We start from the raw sequence: 9,270 nt of genomic DNA, 5'->3' as shown, positions 1-9,270 counted from the left end.
ATCAAAGAGGTTTCAGGGCCTAGAATGGTGAGACCATGCTTGAACCAAGATTAGAGAGGTTAGGCTACATTTCACAAACATTGTGCAACATGTCATACATTTTCGGGGCAACAGTGTTTAACATGGAAATTGAACTTAATTTGTCTTGCTTCCCCTCGCTGAAGCATACTTACACACATTTACAAATCAATTACCTCGCTTTTAGCCCGATTAGCATTCTGATGAGGGATATTATAATGCTGGGGCACTAGAATATGATGTGCGTTGTGCCGTGTTTCGTGATCTGTATTTCAGCAACACAGGCCTACTCCAATTGTCCCTGATCTGCTTGTTGATTTGCACGTTTAATCAACGGCACACGGAGAGCCATATGTGCTAGCGATTCAAAACCACACGGAGGCCACCCAGCTGCATGCAGATTCTGATGGTAACTAGTGGTAAGTGGAGGGTTGGAGGGAGGGCTTAGAGCCAGCTAGAAGGAGGACACAGGGAGATTATGTGCTCACATCCATATGGGATGCGGCACTAGCCTTTGGAAAACATCTCTGCTCTTAAAAGAGAAGGGGATTAGGCCGCAGTGCTCTTAAGGCCCTTAAACTGAGAGTGAATTGATTTCTGAATGGATGGCGCACCTTCTACTTGTGAAGACGGAGAAAAAGCACTTAAAGAATTCAGAAACTAACAAATGCATGTGATTGTCCAAGACATTACAGAGGTAGCTGAGATTAAGTCTCTTTGTATTGGAATAACATGGCAGAGATACATTTGTAAGATAACATTAATTGCTATTAAGTTTGTGTGTGGTGAAAGCACACAGGTAAAACATCATTGACAATGCAATGCATCTAACTGGTTGCCAAGATGGTGTCATCCTGCTGCTATTATCTACAAAGGGAGACAGGAAGAATCCATTCAGTAGATTGATGCATGTACCGCCAGCCCAGACAAGAATAGTTATTAAAATCTGGCCAGCGTTATCCATTTGAATAGATAGTCTTCTAATCTTGCTGCTGTATTGATTACCTACAACATGTCACCCTGACAGTCTAGAAAGAAAACACCTTCAGGTTTGTGAAATGAACAATACAGTAAGTGTATACAATCAATACAGTCAATGTACAATGTATATTTCTTCTTGTGTCCATATTGGTATGGTTTGCTCTTGTTTGCTGTGTGGTGACAGTCTGCTTTGCCACTGCAGTGCTCCGGGCTGTACAACAATCGAGGCAGCTGCTGACAGTTATTCGAAGAGGAGCTGTGAGTGAATCTGTGTAAACATGTGGGTGTTATACTACTGGCAACTCTAGCCATTCTGGTAAATATCTTCTATTCCCTAATCCCTATGGAGAGGGAGGGAAATCAGCATCTGCATATACTGTATACTGTGCATTGACTATGACACTTGAAGCATGCACCTCCTGCTTCTGTTGCATTAATTAACCAGAGTTTTTTTTAGCCTGATAGATAGATAGATAGATAGATAGATAGATAGATAGATAGATAGATAGATAGATAGATATTGATATTTTACATATGCCCTATTTTCTTCTGCCTATCTATCTATAACTCACTTACATTAATGGAATTAAATGTTGCTAAAAAAACACTCATTATAACAAATATGGCTGAGAGAGAGAGAGTGGAATAGATGGACCTTCATCACTAAACCCCAGTGTGGCTTTGATTAGCCTCCGCTAACAGCACATATCATATCACATATCATTGAGTTCCCCACGCACGTCCATGCCCAGTGCCAGACCGAATGAAAATGAAACATATCCTGCAAACAGCACGTGTGCAATGATGGAAAGAGTTATTGTCATATCGCAAAGCAAGATGATTGATGAAGACATTCACATTGGAAGAGTTATAGCACATTGAGGGGGGAAATGGGAACAGAGTTTGACTTACACGGTTTTGATTATAGTTATATTCTCATTTAAATAGAAAATAGACCAGAACAGGTCCATTATCACATTGAGTTGAGTTGAGCTGAGCAAACAAACCAGCTATTGAGTGTATGTAGAGTGTTAGGAGAGATTTGGCTGGATGTGAGCCAAGCCTTGAGTCAATAATTTAAGGCCTGGTACTTGAAACAGCACAAGTTGTAGTGTTTTGGAAAAGTGCTGATTGATCTCCGGGTCGACCCAGACTTGAGTATCTCTGTTTTCACCAAGAGATAAATGAATGGTTGTATTTATGGGGAAATGCACACTCTTGCTCGTGAGTTCCAATGAGTTTAAACAGTGTCTATGAAATACAGTGTTCATTACAAACTGAATCAACTAACACAGGGAAATTCATTACACTTCATTACACTTCATTCAATTTAGATATTAACTAATTTACTTGCAGGGTCGCACAGAGATCGTATCTACGAATTACACATTTAGCATTGATCACTGCAGAAACCTTAATGGAAAACATTGGTCAGGGGCATTTGCAATTCCTATGGGACGTAAAATGCCAGCCAGATTGATGGTTTGCTCAGTCACTGTTTCCAGGTACTAGAATTAACTTCAGAGAGGTTCCAGGGAGTCAGCGGCATTGTGGGTTATTACTAGTGAGCGACCGTTGACAGTGATAAAGTGTAGTGGGCGTAAGCAACAGCATCTGAGTTGACAGCAGCCAATGAGAATGAGCTACCGGTGTTGTGATGAGATATGGTTGCACAGAAACTCTTGTGTATGACCTAAGTCAGCATCTTAGCAAGACTTCTCACTTAGTTTAGCACTTCACCCTGGGATGTGATGCAAGCATTGCAGTGGAGAGATACTGTATTAACCATTATTGATCATGGAGAAATAATACACTATGTGGGTTCATGCTGGTAATGCTTGAAGACAACTAAGGTGACCTCTAGTCTATAAAATCACCCTTTATGAGAACTATCTATGGCCATTTCACAAACATCCTCAAGGTGTTTCCAAGTTATTATTGATGCTATAAAATACATTTGCCAAGAGTTCTTAAATCTTGATAGATTATTCAAGATCAACTCTACCCAGAGGACCTCAGCAGCTACAACTCCCAGTAAACACAGGGTCATTATCGAGAGGGGCCTGAAGCAGGGAATAAGGTGTGCAGCCAACTACATTTTAATGATATGGATTTCCTCAGCTCTGCTCATGAAACATCATTCACTATGCCAATGGCTGAATATGTTTAGAATCCTATTGTTTACTGATGACAAAATGTATTTAGACCTAACGACCAAGCCAGAGGTGAGGATTAGCAACCCTGCAAACAAAAAAACAGAGATTCAATGCAGTCTATCTAAAACTCCAGTGGTTCATGCAATTTAAATACCACTACCCTTATATAATACAGTAGGTAGGCCTCTACAAAGTCGTAATATCAAAGATATAAAGTAATTGAATGTCATTATTGGCTTCAAACAGAAGTCAGATGTCAGTATTCTCTGACATGATATACAGTAAAGTGACGTTCAAATCAACGATAATGTCTGACATCAATTGAATCGAGTGGGAGGCTTTGCACAGCAACAAGCACTGATCTTGAGAAAGTACTCCGCCTGAACAGGCTAAACTATTCACATCCAGTTCATAGTTCGCATTCCTTGGAAGTGTATAGTATTATTTTCTCCGATGGAGACACAGCTGACGCTGCTTAGCCACTTGGTCGTTGTTGCGTCCGAACAAGTCCAAAAAACTGGCGGAGACTCTACGGAAACACCTGTTGTTGTCGTGCAGAAACGTTTTGTAGGCTATTACTCAAAAGCCGACAGAGATGCGTATTTTTAGGTCTAAAATATTAGGTTTGACTTTTCAAAACCACATTATCACTAAAGTCAAGCAAGACAAAGCTATTACTTGTAGAAGTTACTGCAGTCCCATTGCTACTCAAAATATATGGAGCGAACGGATAACTTCGAGGCGGTTCAACTTCCCCAGGCAATGGCCAGCGTCAAACCGGCGTGAGAGCAGAACTATTTCATGTTTGTTCACAAGTAACGATAAGGGACTTTTCACGCAACAATGTAACCGAAAATATGCAACAAACACCACTTACGACGAAGCCTTTCGGAAGGCGAGGGATAACCCAGACCAGTTTTGGAGTGAAGCAGCACAGAACATCACCTGGTTCGAGCCATGCAGCCGAACACTGGACGATGAGGATGCCATATTTCCAAAGTGGTACTGTAACAATGTTGCATACTTGATGCTATATTTCCAAAGTGGTACTGTAACAATGTTGCATACTTGATGCCATATTTCCAAAGTGGTACTGTAACAATGTTGCATACTTGACTGCTTCATTATCCAATAACATGAACGCAAATTACCCAGCGATTCAATTGTGTTTTTAGTGCACCATGGCCCTTGGCGAATAATGTTTATAAAGTCTTGACTATTCTACAAAGGGTGTTGACAAAGACTACAGAAAGAGCTACGGCTTGGTGCATAAAACCATACCAATGATTTGCTGAGAAGATGTTGCATTTATTTTTGTAGAAAATCATCAGCTTTTGTTTGAGAAGTTCTCAGAAGTTGTCACTTCTCAGAAGTTGAAGTGGCGTAACACAACTGAACAGTTTAGAGTGCATAAACAATCAGTGCACTACCGCCACCTACACCATCTTGGAGAATAGCAGCAAGTTATACTTGTTGACCCTGCAAAAGAGTTACTGTACATGCTTCATCATTTGTACATTTTCAATCGTTATTGGACCGACTAGGTATCCCACTGTGTCTCTCAAGTCATACACTTGAATTCTAATTGTCGACTTCATTTATTTTGTGCATTGCCAAGGTCACACACTGTAGGCCTGTCACTATTCAGGCCTGTACTATTGAGTAATGACACTATTTGTCAGATGTCACATTGTACTGTAATGAATGTATAAAGCATCACGTATCAAATCAGATAATAAAATACTGTGTGTAATTAACTGTCAACTTGGAGAGTTTAATACAAATGTCTATGCTCTCTAAACCGTTGACCTCTCTGTTGCAACAGTGTGGAAATCAGTGGCGATAGAAATCGGAGGATGGGCTCATGTAATGCATGGAACAGAATGAGGAATGGTATCAAACACACGTTTGATACCATTCCTCATTCCATTCCATGCATTACAATAAGCCCGTCCTCTGATTTCTACCTCCACCGGCCTCCTCTGGTGTCATTGCATGATGTCTCATAATCATGTGTGGTCAGCCATTTAAAACAGCAAGAACCCAGACACCATCTGCTCGGCTCAGCACCTCTGTACCGAGGTGCAGTGTTGTTAATGAGACTCCCATTTCATCAAAATAGCATAAATCAGTGGTTGAGCACAGATGGTGCATTTTGCTGGAAGAATTTTCTGAGAAATGTTCTGAGTGTTCACTGTTCAGCCCTTGTCTTATCAGGCATTTATTGTTTTCTAACACTGTATAACTGTAATTGTACTGTTGCTGTATAATGTATGCTATTGTTGTTCCTTTATGGTTCTCACACGTTGTCTCTAAGATATGAATGCTGGGTTTGTCTGCAAAGGTATGTCGGAGGGAAGTTAAATGTTTGCCACAATGCGGTGGATCGCCATGTTGAAGATGGACGAGGAGGTCAACCTGCCATCATTTATGACAGCCCTGTTACTGGAACAAAGCAGATCATCACTTTCAAGGAAGTCCAGGAGCAGGTAATAGTTTTAGCAAAGATCTAGACCACTTTGGGACCTCCCAGCAAAATAAAACAGTTACCCACATCCGATAGCCTTTCCTTCCCTAAGCTTTTGTAACCCACCCCCCCATCTGGTCTCTCTCCTCAGGTCTCCAGACTGGCAGGGGTGCTGGTGAAACATGGGGTGAAGAAAGGAGACCTGGTGATCATCTACATGCCCATGGTACCACAGGCCATGTTCACCATGCTGGCCTGTGCCAGGATCGGTGCCCCCCACAGCCTCATCTTCGGTGGCTTCGCTTCCAAGGAGCTGTCAGTCCGCATCAACCATGCCAAGGTCAGACACAGCAACAACACCGTCCACATTGTCTGTGTTTGATAGGATGTGCAAGAAGACCAAGGGTTCTATTGTTACTTCCCTCATGTCTTTTTCTTCAGAGGAATGTCTAGCAGAATATGGCAACTCTCATTGTTCCCTCTATACTGTTTTGCTCCATTCATACAATGTTCTCCATAGGTCCTTTTGAATTTCCTTAACATGTTTAAAGCTAGAATAGTCTGTGAAGTGGAAATGTCAAATGTATAAGTACCATTTTAGTAGCTCATGAAATAAATAAATGATGGCTCACTTTCACTGCACATACAGTAATGTTACAGTAGAAAAGGTCTCTGGGAAGTCAAGTTAAGTGTAAAATTAAAGGATTTAAGCAAAGCAGCTGGGATATGAGCCAGTTTTGCCACCCTGACTGTGGATTTGATATACCTAAAGCCTTTTAAGCCCATGGCATATATATACTTCAGAGAAGAAAACCTCAAAGATCTTCAACTCCTACTCAAGCTTTTGAGAATAGATTATCCTGTTTAAGAGAGTCACTGTCTATTGAATGAAACAGATTCATCTTTATATCCTTATACAATCTGACCTGTAACATGAGAAAGGTGACAAATGTTAAATGAGTAATCTAGAGATAATATCAGCAATATTAACATACAGTTTGTGAACCATATTATCCAGAATCAGATGGCTTTTACATTTTATTTAACCGTTTTTGAAATGCGTTATATCATTGCGAAATGACCTCAGTCATCATTGAGGTCTTGTCCAGATCAACGTTACAGGACCAGACACTGATGTTCAAGCTCTTAGGTTTGCTGCAGTACCACTAACATACTCTGTGAACACTGTGTCCTCCAGCCCAAGATGATAGTGACGGCCTCCTTTGGCATCGAGCCTGGCAGGAGAGTGGAGTACATCCCCCTGGTGGAGAGAGCCCTGGAGCTCAGCTCCCACAAGCCCGCCAAGGTCCTTATCTACAACCGCCCCAACATGGTGAGGCCCAACCCCATCAACAACAACAACAACAACAACACTGTTTCTACATGCAATAGTACAGTATGATGCATACAGTACATGATCCCGTCAATCAGTGATGCAATGTAATTAGGTTATGAATGGAACTCAGCTCCTGTTCTAGTATATGAATCCGATTATTTTATCTGTTGCTCCTAAATGGCGTGTGGAAACAAAGGGAGGTGGAGGGAGAAACGGTGCATAGAGTAGTAGAGAGCAAGTTGATGCTCAGCGCATGAAAAATGTGTCTGTTTTTTTGCTGAGGGAATGAATCACCCAACCCAACACTTGAGATGGGGTCCCAGGCCATCATGGGGAGGGCCAGAGTGAGGCTGTACTGGGATGAATAAGACGGCAAATTTCCCCCTTAACAGCCAGTGGTCAATTACAGTAATATGATGGTACTCCAGCAAGCTGAAATGAGTTTCTTTTTTACTCACACATCTGCTGAATCTGTGCTTGGAGACCTCATTCTGAAAGTGCATTGCACTGTATTGCTTTTGCGATCACTTTCCTGAAGTTATAACATTTAGGCTAGTTTTATTGTCCCCACCTATTTTTAAAATATGTTAGCACAATGGGGTTTGGCACCGTGATTTTGAGTGCTGCTGCTGCTGCTACATAAACGATTATTACATGACGCATCTATTTTTAATAATGCAACACAGGAACATACTTTTAAGGTGGCAATTCTTGTGTTGTCATGGAAACTGTAGTTTTTTTATGCAGTGGCACCGGGAAAAACATAAAGAGCCTTTGTCACTGGTTTTACAAATCACTACTCGCAGTTTGGAAACGGGGAACAGCATGAAAATACATGGATGAAAATACAGTTCCTTTCAAGAATTTGTCACTAAATAACTCATCAATAATAATAAATAAATAACATCACTTTAAAGGAACTCCATTAATCCATACCAAGCTAAAAGGCAGCGAGTGAAGGGTTCAAGAGAAGTGGGATTCATTCAGCACTCACCAGAAAGGCTCACTTAAGTCTGAGAAGTTTTCCACTGGGTGATATCACTGTGGTTTGGAGAGTGAGAGAATAATTCAAAAGCAGCTGAGGATTTTTGTGGCTTGTCTTATCTTGCTCCCTGCAGCTTTTGTACATTTTGAATTCCTCATATCGCGAGTCATGAAGGCTCACTCATCTAAATGATGCAGTTTAGCAACACCATGTTTAGCAACACCATGTTAGCAACGCCATGACATACTTTAGAACCTGGTGCAAGACAGTCATCAGCCATTTGAGACGCCCGTGTCTGCCTGACCAAAAATGGCTGAAAGTGTTTCTCCTGACTATACCGTGTCAATGAATGTGTTGTTTTCTCCGGAACAGGATAGAGTGTCCATGCACCCTGACCTGAGCCTGGACTGGGATGAGGAGATGGCCACTGCTCGTCCCCACGACTGTGTGTCTCTCCCTGCCAACCATCCTCTATACGTCCTCTACACCTCCGGGACCACTGGCACTCCAAAGGTACACAGCTCTCACCAGAAAGAAAACTCGTTCATCATCAGAGCGGGGTGTAAGGTTTACAGTGTCCACACACTGCTATCCCAAAGCAGTCATTCAATCTTACTGTAACCCTAATCCTAACAGATGGACATGAATAACGTGCACTAAACCTTCCTGTTCTTTGGCTCTGCAATGTGATTGAAGTCCATTGTAAACACGATCATCTTGAGATGGATGAGACACAGCTCTCACACCAGGAGCTGCACCGCTGAATATAAAGTGGACGACACGGGAGGTGGAAGAATAGCCCGGAGGCAGGTTTCAATCAAGGGAGGCTGCCGGAGGTAGAAATCGGAGGACGGGCTCATTGTCATGCATAGAATGGAGTGAGAAATGGTGCCCGTCCTTCGATTTCTACCTCCACCAGCCTCCCCCTGGTTGAAACGGAAAAAAACACAGCTTCAGATAGCTTCCTTTTGTTTCTTGACACCTGGGTTAGATAAACTATCCACCTTCTGGTTAGGACCTCCTCGGTTCTTAAACACCTCTTTTATTGCCTGCTGTTCTCTCTAACAGCCTCATCAGTAAGATGGAGCACAGCTGAACTCCTATAGGTTGGCCTACTGGCGGGACGATGACCTGAAATGAAGCTCCTTAATCCTGGTCCTGTGCAGTTGTGGAATTGAAAATCATATTACACGTGTCCAGACACGTGTTTTAAAAACAATAAGAAAAAAATTGATCCAAAAGTAATTGCTTTGAAAAAGCGATGGAATTAGTGTAGACAGTACTGCAGTTCATCTTGGTGATGCAGTCCTGTACTGTATGTGTGTAT

General features: G+C 41.9%; 1 protein-coding gene across 1 annotated transcript in view; it reads left to right on the top strand.

The window, feature by feature from the left end:
- Positions 1-3,750: 3,750 nt before the first annotated feature.
- The window catches only part of acss3 (acyl-CoA synthetase short chain family member 3), a gene marked incomplete at its 5' end in the record, with an annotated part of 31,078 nt that continues 25,558 nt past the window's right edge, over positions 3,751-9,270 (top strand). The window contains 5 exons of the mRNA XM_083691877.1: positions 3,751-4,157; positions 5,500-5,644; positions 5,774-5,962; positions 6,821-6,955; positions 8,316-8,456. Of these exons, the coding sequence (XP_083548003.1) occupies positions 3,751-4,157; positions 5,500-5,644; positions 5,774-5,962; positions 6,821-6,955; positions 8,316-8,456 (1,017 nt within the window). The remainder of the gene's footprint in view (positions 4,158-5,499; positions 5,645-5,773; positions 5,963-6,820; positions 6,956-8,315; positions 8,457-9,270) is intronic.

The sequence above is a fragment of the Argentina silus genome (genome assembly GCF_951799395.1).
Source record: "Argentina silus genome assembly, chromosome: 20".
Taxonomy (NCBI): domain Eukaryota; kingdom Metazoa; phylum Chordata; class Actinopteri; order Argentiniformes; family Argentinidae; genus Argentina; species Argentina silus.
The sequence above is the reverse complement of the archived record's forward strand: the minus strand, read 5'-3'. Positions and strand labels throughout refer to the sequence as shown.